Genomic DNA, 17,509 nt, shown 5'->3' on the forward strand with positions numbered 1-17,509 from the left:
TGTGGCTCCCTGGAGCCTTTTTCCAGTTAGCTGAATTTCGATGCCAGTCCTTTCTTTTCTTTTCTTTAATTTTAACTAGTTTGCATGGAGGAGGCCTTTCTAAAATGGATTTCACACTTCTCTGACTCCTCAAATGGAGGCTGCTGAACATAAACTAAACTTATCTTGGTGATTCGGGGGGTCATCATTTGGAATCTCAGTTATTAATCTTTGGAGCCAGACTGTCGTGATCCAATCCCAGCTTCTCCTGTTAATAACTGTGTGGCTTCAGGAGAGGACGTTAACCCCTCGGGGCCTTAGTTTCCTCATCTCTAAAATGGGAATAATAATAGTGCCTACCTCATTGGGGCAATTGAGAGGATTAAATGAATTAATCACTGTAAAAATAGTGCTCGGCACATGCATATTAGGTCGACCCCTATTATGGTGCCATTTTCGTGGGTAGGCGGTTTCATAGGGTCCAACCCAGTGGGATTGCACAAGTTTGGCTGCTATTCTTTTTTTTTTTTAAGTCAAAAAAAATTTTTTTTAATGTTTTTACTTATTTCTAGGAGAGAGAGAGACAGCATGAGCAGGGGAGGGTCAGAGAGAGAGGGAGTGACAGACTCTGAAACAGGCTCCAGGCTCTGAGCTGGCAGTCAGCACAGAGCCCGACGCGGGGCCCGAACCCACGAACCGCGAGATCATGACCTGAGCGAAAGTCGGACGCTTAACCGACTAAGCCACCCGGGCGCCCCTGGCTGCTATTCTTATAGCTGCTCCGTGCTAGGCTCTGTGCACGGGTATTCAACATATGCCGTTTGCTCCAGCCTTCCTGAAGCTCATACTACTCTATTACTGTAAATATTACTCTGTTTTTCCAGAAGAGAACACCGAGGCTTAGGTTAAGTTGCTTGTCAGAGGCTGCTGAGCTGGTAGGTGGCAGAAGTGGGCTTCCAGCCAGGTGGCCTTGGCTCCTTTGTATTCTCTGCGTCAGGTGTTGTGCCAGGGACGGGGGCCCTCCCAGGGGACACCGGATGGTCCCGGGAGTTACAATCTATGAAGTTCTGTGACGATTTTGTCCTCTTATTCCCGTCCCCTTCCCGATCTTGCAGGGCTTTGGAGGGTTTTCCTAGGAAGCAAAAGTGAGAACTTTTTCCCCCGGAGTTTTCAGGCTTGGCTGTTTCCAGTATGTGTGTGTATTTCAGAGCCGACCAGTACAGATTGCTGCGCGTGGCTTGCCTGTGCTCATTCAGGCTCAGGTGTACGCAGGTGACCTCCAGATGTGTGGCGTCACATCTGGAGATGCGACCAAACTGTAGCCCGGGGAAGCTGATGGAGGGGTTCTGGATTCCCAGACTATCCCCTGAGTGCCAGCCTTCCCCATCCCCACCCTGTTCCAGTGCGCTCCCCGTAGCATTAATACGGAAGCCGAAATTGCCCGGTGTTAAAAGACAGTGTAATCATCCTGTCCAGCATGTCACTCAACAGATGAGGAAACTGAGGCTGAGACACCAGAACTATGGGCACCTTGCTGGGCTATCTCCACTGCTGTCCTTGGCAGAATCTGAGAGGTCAGTGTTTTCTTTCTTTTTTTAAAGTTTATTTACTTAGAAGGAAAGAGAGAGAGGGAGGGGAGAGAGAGAGAGAGAGAGCGCATCCCAAGCAGGCTCCACTCTGCCAGCACGGAGCCTGATGCAGGGCTGAAACTCATGAGCCGTGAGATGGTGACCTGAGCTGAAATCTAGAGTCGGAAGCTTAACCGACTGAGCCTGGACACCCAGGTGCCCCAAGAGGTCAATGTTTTCTGATGCCACTGCCCAGTGCCTCTGTGGGGAGGAGCCAGGGCTGGCTTCATGGGCCTATGATCTGTGCAGTGACGCAGGCCCTAAACTTGGTTTAATGCCTTGCTCTCACATTTTCCCTTTCCACTGGTCCCCACAAATTATATAGCCAGTGCTGGGGGGAGCCCACCTGGTCCTAAGCCTCCTCCTTTTTCTAGGCCATGGGGTAGAGCTTCCCTGGGAGGCATTTAAAATGCTTCTGGGGCCCCTGGGTGGCTCAGTCAGTTAAGCGTCTGGCTTCAGCTCAGGTCATAATCTCATGGTGCATGCATGGGTTCGAGCCCCACATCAGGCTCTGTGCTGACAGCTCAGAGCCTGGAGCCTGCTTCAGATTCTGTCTCCCTCTCTGTCTGCCCCTCCCCAACTCGTGCTCTGTCTCTCTCTCAAAAATAAATAAACATTAAAAAAATTTTTTAAAATAAGCTGCTTCCTCCATATAGTAGGGGGTAAGATCGGAACTTTCTCCTACGGAGAGACAAGGCTTAGAAGGCTAGAGATCTTTTTGGGAGGATGAGAGGAAAAGCCCTGAAGTCTGCCTGCCTCAGTTACCCTCTGTATGACGGTGGGCATATAACAGCCTTTGAAAGCCTCAGTGTTCTCTTCTGTAAAATGGGGAGAATAGTGGAGTTACTTCATATGGTCTTTATGAGGATTCAGTAAAATAATATATGTAAAGAGAAGGCTTAGCACGGTGACTTGCATACAGTAAGTGCTCAATAAGTCAGCGATTCTCTTATTCCAGATCTGAAGTCCTAGATTTCTCTAGAGGCTCTAGGATTCCTGGAGCTGCTAAGCCTTGCAGGCCCCGGGTCCAGCTCCTTCACAGGGTTTGGCCGTGAAGGGGACATGATGAAAACCGTCGTTCCCTGGGCACCTCTGTGCACTGGCTGCGGTATCCCTCAGCACTGCCCCTCCTCAGAGCCTCCCTGTAGTGGGTACTTCGGTCCCAGATTAACCAGAGGCCACCCCCCCCCTGCCTATACCCNCCCACCCCAGGCCTCTCAGCTGGAATGCGCTCTCTCACCAAGTGGTGTGACCTCTGCTGGTTACCAGCTGGTGATCTTGGGCAGGTCAGCTGGCCCCGCCTCCAGCTTCCTCGGTGATAAAAAAGCAACAAAGGCCTAATTCGTGGGCTGAAGGTGATGAGGAGCTCAGTGACTTGGCTATACATGTGGTATCTAATACATGTTTGTTGAACAAATGAATAAATGAGTGAGTGAGTGGCTGGATGCTCTGTGTTGACTATTGTCAGCTGTCCTTGAGGGGAGGCATGTGAGGTGAGGTGGGGCAGGGACAGAGGCCACATACGTTGTGTGTGCATGGAAGGCAAGTGTCCAAATAACCGGAATGGCTTGCACATCCGTGACAGCTAGTGTGCACCGTCTGCTGTAGTCAGCAGCACACTCTTATCAACTCACTTCAACCTCACAACAAGCCTATGGGGTCGGCACTGCCAGTACCCGATTTTACTGATGAGGAACTGAGTCCAGAGAGGGTAATTAGCTTGCCCTAGGGCACCCAGCTAGAAAGGGTTGGAACTCAAGCCGGCAGCCTGACTCCAGTGACCATATCCTTATCCATTATACCACTGCCCCCCCTCCCCCAGACCTTTGACCATGCCCTTCAAACTTGTGGGAGGTTGCCTTTTCATCTCTGCCACCATTTTGGTCCTCACTGGGCTGTGGGACTGAGCGCAAGAGACCCTCCTCCCCACTGAGAGGAAGGGGGCAGCGTGAGAGCTAGGTGAGTCTCTGACAGGGACAGGCAGGCCCCAAGGACTAGAAGACAAAGCTCCAAGCTCTGGCCAGTTGGCAGGAGATTTGTCGGGATGCAGAGATTTTGGGTTGAGAGAAGGGAGATTTCGGGGAGAGAAGGGCATGGGGGCGTTTCTGCCCAGTGCCCGGTCAGCCGCGGCAAACCAAGGGGCTAGGGGTCATGTGAGGGGAGGGACCCAGCAGCCCTCACCAGGCCCTGGGTAACTTCTCTGTGCTCGTGGGCCGAGTATGGGGTCAGCTGGGCCCATGAACCGCGAGGGGAGTCAGAAACCCAGGGTTCTGCCTGGTGAACTTGGGGGTGTCGCCCCCTGCTCCGAGCCTGAGCCTCCTCAGCTGTAAAAGGGGCCATCCCTACCTTCGAGAGTTGGGTGGGCCTCTCCTGGGTTAGTGGGTGTGGAAGCAATGCCTCCTCTGGGCTGTCCTCCAGGGACCACACGGGGCGTGAGAGAATGAGGCAGTGTGGACAGAAGCGAGGACTTTGAGGTGGGCAGACCAAGTTCAGAGTAGCCTTGAGGTTAGCCATGTCACCTCTCTGAGCCCTGTACCCCCCCACCCCCGGAAAATAGTGACAAAGTGAGGTGTGTTAACATTGACGTGCCTGCCCTTTGCTAAGTGCTTTGCATTTAGCCCACATGGCAGTGCTCTGAGGTGTGTACTGCTGTTAGCCCTGTGTTACAGAGGGGGAAACTGAGGCTCTGAGAGCTTGCCTCTCTGGTTCGAGGGCATACATCTAGAAAGTGGCAGAGCCAGAATTCAAACTGGGACCTCTCCGTTTGGGAGAGGGAGACCTGCCCGGTGGGGTTTGAAGATGAAAGGAGACCCTCCGAAGGGTTAGCCCAGCGCCTGGCCCTTGGGTGGTGCCGGGCAAATGTAACACGCTGTCCTTTCTAACCAGCTCGGTGCTCGAATCCTCCTGTCTTCCAGGGCCCCGGGACTGTGTATCCACAGGGATTGGGGCACCTTCCAGCCTTCTCCTGCCTCACACCCCTGTTCTTCCCCCCGCCCCCCAGGATGTAGCCACGATGCAGTTCTGTGCCAACAAGCTGGACAAGAAAGATTTCTTTGGGAAGTCCGACCCCTTCTTGGTGTTCTACAGAAGCAACGAGGACGGAACGTAAGTTCTCTGACAATGCCTCACCTCCTTTCCGGAATCAGGGATGATGCCTGACCCGCCAGGCAGGAGGGCTTGGGCCCACCTCTTCCCAGTGCTGCCCTGGGTCCCCTGCTCAGGGTAGAAGTCAGGGGCTCCTGGATCATGCCCTGACACATGGTTGGGACTGGTGGGGGGAGGGGGGATGGTAGGGGTGGCTTCCAAGCCGGCAGTGCCATTCTGAGGGGCTCAGCAATGGTGGGTGCTAGGTATGTTGGAGGTGAGGGGAGTGAGCAAAAACAGGGCTAGTCTGGGCATAAGGGGCTCCTCCCATAGCCCCTTCTTTGGCACACATCCATGCCTAGCTCCAGCCGCCCCTCTTCCACCCGTAGCCCCACCCAACTACCAGATGCTCAGCAAGGCGAATCTGGACCCTTTTACCTGCCCAGCCCCACACCTGGCCACAGGCTTCATTCAAAACCACACACGTCTCCAAAGCCCCCATTTCCTCCTCTCCTCTCCCTAATCTAGCAGCCACCCACAATACAACGGAAACACACACAACACGCCGGCAAATGTAGGTCAGCCATGCACACAGATGCGCAGATTCTAGGTTGAGGGTCTGGGGACCTGGGCCCGCCCCACCGACTAGCTGTGTGACCCGGGCGACTTGTGCCCCCTCTCCGGGCCTATTTTCTCATCAGTAAAATGAACCAGTTGGATTAGGAGGTCTCCACGGTCTCTTTAAGCAGCACAGCCCTGGGAGGCTGTGGCCACTTACGGCTGGGATCCTGCAGAACCAGGAGGCAGTGGGGCCAGAGAGGTTAATTAGAGAAACGCTGCTGCAGCAGGGGAACTTGGAAGCAGGTTTTAAAGGAGAGGAAGAAGATGGGTCCGTGGGGGAGGGGCAGGGAAGAACAATAGGCAAGTGCAGAGCAGAGCAGGGATGCTCTGAGCAGGGGGCAGAAGGGCGGCCACCAAGTTCCCCTAAATTCTGGAACTCCGTGTGTGCGCATGTGTGTGCATGTGTGTGTGTGTGTGTGTGTGTGTGTGTGTGTGTGTGTTGGGGGGCAGGGAGGAGCAGGGAGGAGGTGTGTTTCAGTTCCAGGGGAAAACTGATTTTAAAACCTGAAGGAACAAAACAAGGGAAATTAGGTGTGATCATTTGCATAACAAAAGGAGTCTTTGTCTCACCAGAGGACTCCCAGCAGGATTTCTTTAAATAATTCTTGTTGACTTTGACTTGACTTGAGGGAGGGAGGAAAAGGGCCCAGTGGGGTTCTGGGCGCCCACGGAAAGGACATGTCCCCACAGGTCCCTACCAGAGAGCGATGCAGGGCCAGGCCAAGGTTGGTCTCGGAGGTGAAGGCCAGCCGGCCGGGAGCCAAGGGGCTTGGGTTTGGGAGCAGGAGAGGGTGCGTTGCCAAGTGTTTGCCAGTGATTGTTCTGGCAGAGCCTGTGTAGGATGGGTGGGGAGGGGGCAGGGAAGAGGGAGAGACTCGTGACTGACACCGCGAACAGGTGGGAGGTGCTGCGTGCAGGCGAGCCGTGCTGTGGAAATGCAGGGAGGAAGCGGGGAGGGGAGAACGGGGCAAGGACAGTGGGCGGACCTGACTGGAAGGTCTTGGGTGGCCGCTGAAGGCACAGCCCACTCCTCCCTGGTGGTGGAGCTGCAGGGAACCCAGAGAGTTAAAAATGGCAAAGGAGCTGGTCAGATGGGGGAGGCGATGGCAGTGTGTTTGGGGGCGAGTTTCACTTGAAGCGTGCGGGCCGGGTCTGTCCGGGAGGGGACGCCAAGGGCAGCTCAGGAGGCCCACCCAGAAGCCCCCGAAGGGTGGGCCAGTCTGCGGGCACAGGTCAGAGGCTGAACTGAGGAGGAGGGTGGTGGAGAAGACGTCCCCAGTCAGGAAGAGGATGGGAGGAAGGTCAGTGAGGGAGCCCAGGGAGTGGAATGTCCTGCCTGCCCCCCCAGGAGGGAAGGGGAAGGAGGTGTGGACAGAGCGCCCCTGTGCTGCTGGGCCTGAAGCCCGTCCTGTCTTATTCAGCCAGGGCCCCCTCTGGGATCAAGAGCGTGATGGAGGGCGGGGCTCCGCCAGACTGCTGCATAATTTTAGGCAATGTCCTGACCCACGGAACTTTCTGGGATGATGGAAATGTTCTGTAGCTCGCTGTCCAGTACAGTCTCCAGTAACTACATGTGGCTATTGAGTACGTGAAACGGGGCAAGTGTGACTCAGGAACTGGGTTTTTAATGTAACTGAGGTTAATTGAAAGGTAAACAGCCCCACGTGGCACCACGTGGCTACCGTTTTGGGCAGTGCAACTATAACGTCTGTCCACAGCTCAGTTTCTCAGTGTGCACAGTGGGGATAATCCTAAAACCTCCCTCACAGGGTTGCTGTGAGGACCAAATGAGTTAACATGTGTAATTAGAACAGGGCCTGGCAGGGGTAGCTGCCGTTATCTCCCCATTTTACAGTGAAGGGGAAGCTCAGAGAGAGAAAGTCACTTGCCCCGGGCTGCACAGCGGGTTGAAGAGGCCCAGGGCCTGGAGCCCTGCCTGCCTGGCCCTGTGGTTCCTGCTCCTGAGCCTATGTCCGTCCGTCAGGATGCATTGAGTTGAGCCATGACAGGATTGCAGGGACAGTTGCCACACTAGGGCCTGGCTCCCACGGCACGGGCAGCGGGGAGTCGAGGGGCCTGTGGATTGGTGGTAAGGGGTCTGGGGGGCCTTAAAGAGAGCAGTTTCAGACAAGAGTCTGAAGCAAAAGCAGGACTTCGCTGGGCTCGGGGAGAAGCAGGTAGGCAGGAAATCAGGCTAATGGCTCAGAAGACTGGGTCAAGAAATTGGCTGGCGGGGGAGAGGAGACAGAGAAGTCAGCGGGTCCAAAGAGATGGAGGGGCTGGGAGGGTCCACGGCAGGGCAGCGGGGCGGTGTGACTGTGGCAGGGAGGGGGTCCCAGGAGCCCGGCCAGGGCTTCTGCACACGGGAGCGGGAGTGTCCCTCCTTTCACCGCCCAGCGGCTGCACCTGATTCTCCCCCAACCCTTTCCTCAGCCTGCCTCACCTGCCTGCCCCAGCTTGGGCAGCTGTGGTTCCTCCTGTCCCCGTGGTCCCTGCTCCCGTCCTCATCATCAGCTCCGGGGTGTGTGGGGAGGTCTCCCACATGTATCGCTACACTCCAGTGGGCGGGCGAGAAGGAGCAGAGAAGAGAAACGCTGAGCCGTGGTGACAGGAGTGACATTTTGACTTGAAAATTGCCGGAGAAGAAATGGTACAGGCTGTGTGGGCATGGGCGAGGCCCAGGCACTTTCCGGGGTGACCTTTCCGGGCTGGGAGGTGGCCGGGGTGGATGTTGGGAAGTCTCAGGGGGCCAGCCTGTGCCCCCCAGCTCTGGCTCCTGGCTGCCCCTCCCTGCGGCGGGGCGGGCTCCTGGGATGGGCCAGCAGGCATGGCACAGGGAGTGGGCAGGAAGGCTGGGTTGGAGCCCAGCGGGATGAGCCGGTTCTACCCTTTCAGTTTGCAGAGTAGTCTCATGGATTCAGACTGGAAGAGCCGGACGTGTCTCAGAGATCGTCTAAGCCAGGGACCTCACTTCACTGCCTTTAATGCCAGCGAAATCTGTGGAAACCCTCCTCTGAGAAATACAGATACTCGTTAGTTCGTTCCCCCCAAAAATATTTAGTGAACACCTACTAAGCGCCAGGCACTGGTCTGGGCATTAGAGATATACCAGTGATCAAAGAAGACAAAACGCTTGCCTTTACTGAACTCACATATTAGTGATAGACCATAACATAAATAAGGAGAAACACAGACTAAAATGTCAAACAGTAACAGGTGAAGCAGAAAAAAAAAAAAAGCACGGAAGGGGACTATGGGATGTCAGAGTCAGGGGACCAGCTATACATTTACATGTATGGTGCTCAGGGCAAGTGCTCATGTCAGTGGGGTGACATCTGAGTAAAGACCTAAAGGAAGTGAGGAGGCAAACCATGAACATGGAAATCTGGGGAGACAGTGCTCCCGGAAGGGGGATGGTAAGCATATGAGAGTCACCTACCCAATTTCACCCCAATTCAAGGGTTTACAAACCCCGAAATCCCACCCACAGATCCTTCTGTGGATCTCAGATGAAGAAGGTCTGGTAGCAGCCAGCTCCCTGAGTTCATAGGGGACGGATCTGCTTGCTCAAGGTCACACGGGGGTGGGGGGTGGAGAGGAAGGGCAGAACCCATATCTCCTGATGCTCCCCACCTGCTCCCTCAGACATCACCAAGAGGGGCACCTGGGTGGCTCAGTGGGTTAAGCATCGGACTTTTTTTTTTTCTTTAACATTCATTTTTGAGAGAGAGAGAGAGAGAGTAGGTGAACAGGGGAGGGGCAGAGAGAGAGGGAGACACAGAATCGGAAGCAGGCTCTAGGCTCTGGGCTGTCAGCACAGAGCCCGATGTGGGGATCAAATTCACAAAGCGTAACATCATGACCTGAGCTGAAGTTGGATGCTCATCCGACTGAGCCACCCAGGTGCCCCAAGCATCTGACGCTTGATCTTAGCTCAGGTCTTGATCTCAGGATCGTGAGCTCAAGCCCCACGTCAGGCTCTGTGCTGACAGCTCGGAGCCTGGAGCCTGCTTCAGATTCTGTGTCTCTTGCTCTCTCTCTCTCTGCCTCTCCCCAGCTCATGCTCTCTCTCTCTCTCTCAAAAATAAAATAAACGTTAAAAAAAAGAAAAATATAAAAGGAAAGAAATGCCCATCTAGTTCCTGCCTGGACGCTGCTAGCGACAGGCAGCTCATCACCTCACGAAGCTGTGGTTCCCACTGTCTGGCATCTGGATTCTGCCTCCCTTAACTCGGGCCTGACACCTTCCCTCTCTTCTTCACCAGCTTCACCATCTGCCACAAGACCGAGGTCATGAAGAACACCCTAAACCCAGTCTGGCAAACTTTCTCCATTCCTGTGAGAGCGCTCTGCAACGGGGACTATGACCGGTGAGATGAGAAAACCGTCCCTGCCCAGTCCCTGCCCAGTCCCCGCCCAGCGCAGGGGCAGGCAGTGTGGGCCGAGCCCCAGGAGCTGTGCTGTCCCTGCCTCTACCTCCCCAGGCACTGTCTGCCTTCGTCTCCTCAGGGGCCTCCTGCCCCATCCTGCCTGGTCTGACAGCCCACCCACCCACCCCATTGGTGGGGCCCTCCCCAGGCTGGGGGGATGGGATTCCTGGGGTGGGGGGGTCCTGGCCTGGAGTTCTGCAGCCTGTGTCTCCATGATTTCTGGTGGAGGGGCAGCGGGAACAGGATGGGGGCTCTAGATGCAGGCCGAGGCGGCCAGGTCCCCCACCAGCTCCTTGCAGACGGAATCTGGGGAATCAGCATCCCAAGATAAATGGGGGCTGAGGGGCGGAGTACAGAGAACTCGTGACTCTTTTTTGATGTGACATAGCCTACTCTTAGGACACGTCTGCTATCGCCATCACTCTTTGAGTGTAGATTGTTGGACATCGATCCCGGATACCCAGATTCTAATCCTGGGTCAACCTGGACAAGCTGTGACCTGTCTGGGCTTCAGTTTCCTTATCTGTAAAATGGGTTTTAAATGGCTACCTACCTTAAAGGGCTGCTCAGAAGCTCCACCGGCAGCCTCCGGTGTGCATACCAAATCCAGCATCGTGTCTCCCAAGTGTCTACCATGCGCCGGGCACCGGGCACCGTGCCCTAGATGCTGGGAAACCCACAGGGAACAAAACGCAGTCTTCACCCTTCACCCAACCTTGTGGAGTTTACACTCTCACGGGGGAGGCAGACATTCATCCAATAATCCCACAAAGAAACATATAATTACAAATTGTGGTAAGTGCCGGGGAGTGGGCTGGGGGTGGGGGTTAAGACGGGAGCTGGAAGATGGTGTCGGCCTGTGTTCAGTCACGAGAACCCAGCCTGGTTTCCTGGTGATCGCTGTTGCTGGTGGCTGAGCTGGCAGAAGGTTCACTGGGCGGCCTGGAGGAGGTGGGCCGCTGCTGGCCACTCAGACAGGAACACTGGGGTGTCAGCACACACCCCTTCAGGGCATCCTGGCTGATGGCATTGGCAGGAGCTCCCTGGGACCCTGCTCGCAGTGGCTTCCGACTGGATGTATGTGGTGGTATGGAGAGCGAATGACAGGGTGGCTGGCTGTCAGACGCCTGTCTTCCTCCAGGAAGCCCCCAGGATTGCCTTACTAGGTTGCTGAGCCAGGAGCTGAAGTGGCTCATTTTCCTGCCTTTGTTGGGAACAGAGCAGCCACAGTCTGCTCCAAAGACAGTCGCTGAGCCCCCCCAGAGGCAGTCACAGGGGCTGGCTACGCTTCGCCAGCAGCTGTGTGGCACTCGGGGGAATGTAAATGTAGCCACGTTTCCATCTTTAGGGAACTTGAAGTCTGACCACAGGGAGCTCAGACGTGTGCACATCTGCATTTTAGATAGCTAAATAATTGTGCAAAATGAGACTGGAGACAAAAATAGGCCTCTAGCCAGATGAACCCCTGGTACATATCTGGCCGGGTCCTGAGGCTCCTGGGGGTCTGGGGGCTGGCGGGACAGTCTGGTTGGAGCAGTAGGGTGAAAAGGAGGTTTGGGGGAGGCAGGGAGGAACTGGGGGGTATTGGTGGCTGGGAGAATGGTTGAGATGACAGGAAGGGAGGGGAAATTCAAGGTTGGGGGATGGGAGTTCAAGATTCACTGGGTGGGAGGAATTGAGGTCTCTGGCCCCTCTGCCCAGAGGTTGTTGGGGGTCTACCTGACCCCCACAGCCCTGCACCCTCAGAACCCAGCCTCGTCAGGGACAGTGAGGAGGGCAGCCAAGCTCAGAGGCCGGGGGTCACTGTTCAGCCACTGGAGGAGGTGGGGGTGTGGTGGGGGTGCAGATGTTGGGGAGCACCTCCACAGGTCCCCAGTTCCCCCTCCCAGGCTGAGCCCCAGACCACGTTCCCTGCAGGATGGCCGACTGAAGGGCCCTTCTCCACAGCCAGGAGCAGATTGACCATGAAGTGACTGACGCTGGTGTTAATGGAGGGGGCCAGGCGTGTCACGCTGGCCTGCAAAACAAGCAGGCATCTGCCGCTGAGCTCCAGGGTTACCTGTGGACCCAACAGCCACTTGAGAGGTGCAAGTGTCCGGGAGGCCCTCTCAGGGGAGGAGGGGGAGGGGTTTGTGCAAGAAGACAAAGCCACTCTTCCTCGCCTTCCGAGGTACCTCTCGAAGCCTCCCGAGAACACATTTAATTTGATCTACCAGCTGTGTCTTCCAAGCCAGCCAGGCACCAGGCGCCATGTTGGGGGCCGGAGGCATTCTGAGCATCAGACCCAAGCCTCTCTGTTAGGTTGCTCCCAGGCCAGAATGGGAGACAGACAGGCAATAATAATAATAATAATAATAATAATAATAATAATAGCAAAGGCTCCTGTAGCACTTCTGTGGTAATTTATGTATATGAACTAATTTAATTCTCCCAACAATTGGTATTTCCCCTGAAAACTGGCGCTCATACTATTCACCTTTTATAGGTAAAGGAACTGAGACCCAGAGAGGTTAAGTAGCTCGCCCCGGTGAATTACGGCAGGTTGGTGGTGGGACAGGATTTGGAACCAGGCAGGCTGGCTAGAGAATCTGTGTTCTTAACCCTCAATCTGCTGCCCAATGGCTAAGACGGGTGTGAGTGGGGCACGTTTGGAGGAGGGCTCACCCAGGGACTCGGGGCAGGTCTGCTTTGCGCCTGGAGGTGGAAGAAAGACTCAAAGGCCTTGATAGCTGCCCAGATCAGGGGGTGAAAGGGAGCTGAGAGGGGAGAATCCAAACAGAAATTATCAACTCCTGTCGTGAAATAGAGGCCAGGAGGGTGAGAACCAGGGACCTGTGAGAAAGGATGCTTTCTTGGAATAACGGGAGTGGGGGGTCAGGGGTGGAAACCAGTTAAGATTGCTGAGTCTTTAGACATGGGCCCGATTGTGTCCTAATTGATTTAAAAGCTTTCTCTTATATTGTGCATTTAAATATCACAGTAATGTTAGGTACTAGTGACATGCCCATTTCACAGATGGGGACACAGAGGCCTGGAACTCATGTATCTTGCCAAAGTAAGGAGAAGGTGCATTTTTCTTCTCTAGAAGTCGCCTCTGGGCTGGCCTTCCAGTTCCAGGTCCCCCTGCCTTTGCCATGTCTCTGGTCCAAACCCCAGGAGCCCGGAGCCCGCTGAGCAGAGCTGGAGTCAGGGGATCTGGCCTCCAGATGAGAGCGAGTAGAGCCCTCCAGTGGGGTGAAGTGGGCGATGACAGGAAGCACTTCCCCTGCCTTTTCCTGAAGTCCCTCTACTCTCTTCCTTGACCCTTCTGTGACTTGAGGATTTGTCCCCCTTAAGCCAGATTCCCCTGGGGGGGATGCTATCACTCGCTCACACCTCAGTGTTGACTGAGTGGAGTTTTAAGAGGGTCAGTTGTACTGGGTTCTCACCTGGGGAGAGGATTCCCCAGAACTGCGGGTTCTCACCTCATAGAAGCTTCACACTTCTGCCGGCCTCCTGGAGCAGGGAAATGCTTCTCCTCTGAATCCTACCTCATGCTAAGGAGTGAGGGGCCCAGCCACTACACAGGACCCAGGTTTTGTGACTTCTCTCCTGTCCCGCTCACACGTGCAGAAACTGAGCTCAGACAGCGGAGGTCAGGGCCCTGCAGTCTGGCTGGGGTTGCATGGGGCACCACCATACAGCCTCACTGCCAGCTCAGTGAGGCCTGGCACCCCTCCTCTTCCCTTAGAAGGACTGTTGACCGGTGGGCTGACTCAGTCAGGCTAGGGCCAGCCGTGGGGACCTGCCAGCCCAGTACCTCTTCCTGCCCTGCTAAGGCTCACACACACCCAGCTCTGTCACTCCAGCCACAGGCATCTGGAGATCCCCAGGACTCTGGCTCCCCGCCCCGGGCCTGGCTTCACAGCTGAGCAGCCCACATCCTGGGCTTCCCTTTGTGACTCTGGGCAAGGAGGGAACTGTTACTGCATGGTAACTTCACAGAGTTGTTAGAGCTTGGGCAACGGTTGTTTAATACTATGTATGTTACCCGCTATATGTAAGGCACTGTTCTAGAAGCTGAAAGATACATCGGTGAACAAAACAAACAAAAGTCCCTGGTGTCATGGAGCTGATATTTGCATGGTGAATAGGATTGTTGGGGAGACAGGGCTTGGACAAAAGGCTGGAGTGTTTTAGATGGAACAGAACAACACATGTCTGGTGCCGGTGTGAGTGATGTGCAAATAATGCAGTTGACTCCAAAGTGGGTACAGTGATCCCATTTGACAGAGGGGTAAACAGAGTCCCTGAGGGGTAAGCCAGTTGCACTGGGCTACACAGCTGGTACCTGCGGGAGCTGGGACTGCCCCTGAGCCTACTGCCTTCTCTGGCCACCTCACTGCCTCTCAGATTAGGGGCTCTGTGTTCTGAGACTTTAATGCCAAATAAGGTGTTCATTCTGTGGGTAGCAGAGGCCCATTTCATTGTCCTGTACCCAGGAGCCCCTTCCCTAGGGTGCTGTCCCCAGAAGTCACAGCTGGTCGGATATGAGCCTTTATTAGGCTTGTGTTAAGGGGCTGGAGCCAAGGCCCGCAGCCCACAAGTGGCACATGAGGTGACCGAGGGCAGCCCAGCTGGGGCTGGAAAGTGACGGAACACAGACAGAAGTCCACAGAGTAGTCAGAGCGGGGTCCGGCTTCTGCCACTGCCTTCCCCTGTCTCTGGGCACCGTTTTTCTCCCCTCCTTTTCCCCCGGTGCTGGGGGCTGCAGTCTCTGAGCTAATCTGGCCCCCTCAGACCACAGCTGTCCCCGGAACCCCGGTGGAAGCTGGGCTGAGTTTACACCAGAATCTCACACTTCTGAGTGGTCTTCACCTCGGCTGTAGTGTCAGATTCCCCAAGGAGCTATTGACAGTCCCCCTGCCCAGGCTGGACTCCAGACCCACTGACTCTGAACCTCGGGTGAGGCACTGGCTGGTGTCAGGATTGCTAATGCTCGCCAGGGACCCAGTATGAACCAGGCTGGAAAATCAGTGCTCTCGTCTGGAGAAGGTCAGTGGCTCTGGCCGCGCATTCCAATCAGCCAGGGGACTGTCCCAAACTACCTGTGCCAAAGCAATTAAATCAGGCCCTCTGGCCCTGGGATTGAAAAAAAAAAAAATCTCCCCAGTGATTTTTCTGAATATCCAAGGCTGTGGCTGCAACTGGGGTCCTCCTACAGCCTCTGAGCATGTGGCTGTCACGATCGAGTCGCCCGAGGGGCTGGTGTCATGGCCGGAGGAGATACACTCCTCCCTGGGGTCCCCGGATGTCCCCTGCAGAGCTGCACGGCTCTGGGAAGGACTGGGGGACTTTGGCATTGTGAGGCAGGGCCCTGGCTCCCATCCTCACCAGCTCTGTGACCCTGGGCACATCAGCGGGAGCTCTTAGGGCTCAGTTTCCCCATCTGAAAAGGAGCGGGCTGGAGGGTATGACTCCGGAATGTGTGCGGCAGTGCCACTATGGAAGCCTTTGAACTAGATCACGGGGCCCTGCCCAGAGCTGCCAGGAACTGGACCTGGGGCTGTGTGTGTCTGGAGAGCCTCTCCGGCGATCTGCCACGTGGCTGGGCTTGGACACCACAAAGGGCATTTGCGGCCTTCTCATTCCAGGAATTGGAAGTTGCAGAGCCCAGGTACTTAGGCTTGGGTGTCCCCGATTTAAGTCAATTTCATTTCAGGGCACCTGAAATGGGTGGCTCAGTCGGTTGAGCGTCTGACTTCGGCTCAGGTCATGATCTCATGGTTCGTGGGTTCGAGCCCCGCGTCAGGCTCTGTGCTGACAGCTCAGAGCCTGGAGCCTGCTTCGGATTCTGTGTCTCCTTCTCTCTCTGACCCTCCCCTGCTCACGCTGTCTCTCTCTCTCTCAGAAATAAATAAAAACATTAAAAAAAATTAAGTCAATTTCATATGAAAAACTATCCATGTGTGGCCGAATGCCCAAGTGAAGAGGACAAGGCATTTTTTTCCTTTATTATGTTTATTATTATTATTTTTGAGAGAGAGAGAGAGTGCACAGGGGAGGGCAGAGAGGGAGAGAGAATCCCAAGCAGGCCTTATGCTGTCAGCACACAGATATAGACCCAAGCCAATCTCAAGAATGGGGCGCTTAACCGACTGAGCCACCCAGGCGCCCCAGGAAGAGGCATTTTCGTAGAGACCCACCTGTGTGCCAGGCGGGGTTGCCCACGTGTCTCTGCAGCTGTTCTGCAAGGCCGCTCTTGTCCCTACCTGAAAACGGTGGTCTGTGGCTCAGAGAGGTTCAGTGCCATCCCCAGGTCCCACAGCATCTAAGTCTGCACCCCAGCCTCTTTCCTCTTTTTCTAGCTCTCCAGCCTACCTTCCGGGGCCTAGATTTTTTTTTTTCCTTTCCATACAGTTCACCTTAGGCACAGCTTTCTTGTTTTTCGTGAGAATTTAGAAGGTTCCTTTAAATGGTGGGTTTCTCTGCCTGCCCCTTTTTACGTTTTGGTAACCAAAATCCGGTTGGTGCATAACCTAGAAGACATTCCCTCATTGGGAGCAGTTTTGTGCCCTGTTGCAGGCGGATTTGCACCCCGCCCGGCCGGTGACGGCTCATCTGAAGGGGGACAGCGCCTCCTGCTGGGGGCTGCGCAGTCGCGAGGCCGGCCCCTCGCAGACCCAAGGGGATGGGCTGCGGCCACGGGCGAGATGAGATGGTAACATATGCCAGGCCCTACAGCGGCCTGTGCGAGCCCCGTTTAGGACTGCCTGCCGGAGACCCCGGCTCGCCGCGCCTCTCCTCTCCCGCCTCGCCGGCCCCGACCCTGCGGTGGGACCCTGGCAGCTCCCCGGTCCCTGGGCGTCCCTGAAGGACCACTGGCACCAAGGGTTAACCCGCAGCCCTCCACCTCCCTCCTCCCACCTCTGGTCGGCTAGCCCGTTGCCATGGAAACGAGCTAAAAATAAAACGGGCTTCCAAAGCCCAGCCCCATGCACAGGAGTCAAAACAAACTAATTAAAGCAGCCAGGCTGAAATGTGAAGATAATGACACCCTCACTCAGGAGCCAGTCGTGGCAATGGGAGAACTCAGCAGGCCGCCCACCGGTCGCGGGCACTGGGTCCCTCCCTGCCGGGCTGCTTCCCCACCACACAGACTCCCCCGGCCGGGGTCCCCTCACCACACCTGCAGCCCCGTTACCCTGTCCCCACGAAAGCCCAGCCCGCTGAGGCCTCAGGCGCGGGGAGTGCCACACTCCCACCCCACAGCCCCACCCCTGACAAATTCCCAGTGTGGCGTCGTCCCCGGACCTGTGTCCTGCCTGGGGTGGCGGGCAAAGGACAAGGTGGGTGAACTGAAGGTGGCGTTTCCCTGAAACTTGGGGAAGTCCCTGCACAGCTTCCCGGCTGCCACTATCCCGAAGGCCTTCGCCAAAAGGCCTCAAGAGAGTTCCTTTGTCTCTTGGGGTGCCCTGCCTGTGTCCAGCGAGGGCAGCTGGAGCCTAGTGGGTGGCCCGGTGTCCCCTTCTGGCCCAGGAGCACGGGAAGGGCTGTGTTCAGGCCGCGCAGGTGCTGGGGCAAGTCCTTCCCATCACGGGCCCTTTGCCTTGCAGGACCATCAAGGTGGAGGTGTACGACTGGGATCGGGATGGCAGGTAAGCAGGCAGACGACAAATGGGGAGCAGGGACGGGGACAGCCACAGGGGGCGGCTGGGCCCTGCCCTCGCAGGGGGAGAGCTGTGCTCTGGCCTCACTGTGGCAGCCATGGGGGTCAGAGGGTTTTCC

General features: G+C 55.8%; 1 protein-coding gene across 5 annotated transcripts in view; it reads left to right on the top strand.

Annotated features, from left to right (window-relative positions):
* The window catches only part of CPNE5 (copine 5), a 91,206-nt gene that overhangs the window by 52,606 nt on the left and 21,091 nt on the right, over window positions 1-17,509 (top strand). For 4 of the 5 annotated variants that reach the window (XM_077754887.1, XM_077754888.1, XM_077754889.1 and 1 more), the window contains 3 exons: window positions 4,609-4,712; window positions 9,578-9,682; window positions 17,338-17,379. In XM_077754887.1, coding sequence (XP_077611013.1) covers window positions 4,609-4,712; window positions 9,578-9,682; window positions 17,338-17,379 — 251 coding nt within the window. Of the gene's footprint in view, window positions 1-4,608; window positions 4,713-9,577; window positions 9,683-16,422; window positions 16,443-17,337; window positions 17,380-17,509 lie in introns of those variants that run through there. The other variant, XM_077754891.1, reaches the window with a different exon arrangement.

Source organism: Crocuta crocuta, unplaced genomic scaffold (assembly GCF_008692635.1).
Source record: "Crocuta crocuta isolate KB4526 unplaced genomic scaffold, BGI_CrCroc_1.0 scaffold132, whole genome shotgun sequence".
NCBI classification, from domain to species: domain Eukaryota; kingdom Metazoa; phylum Chordata; class Mammalia; order Carnivora; family Hyaenidae; genus Crocuta; species Crocuta crocuta.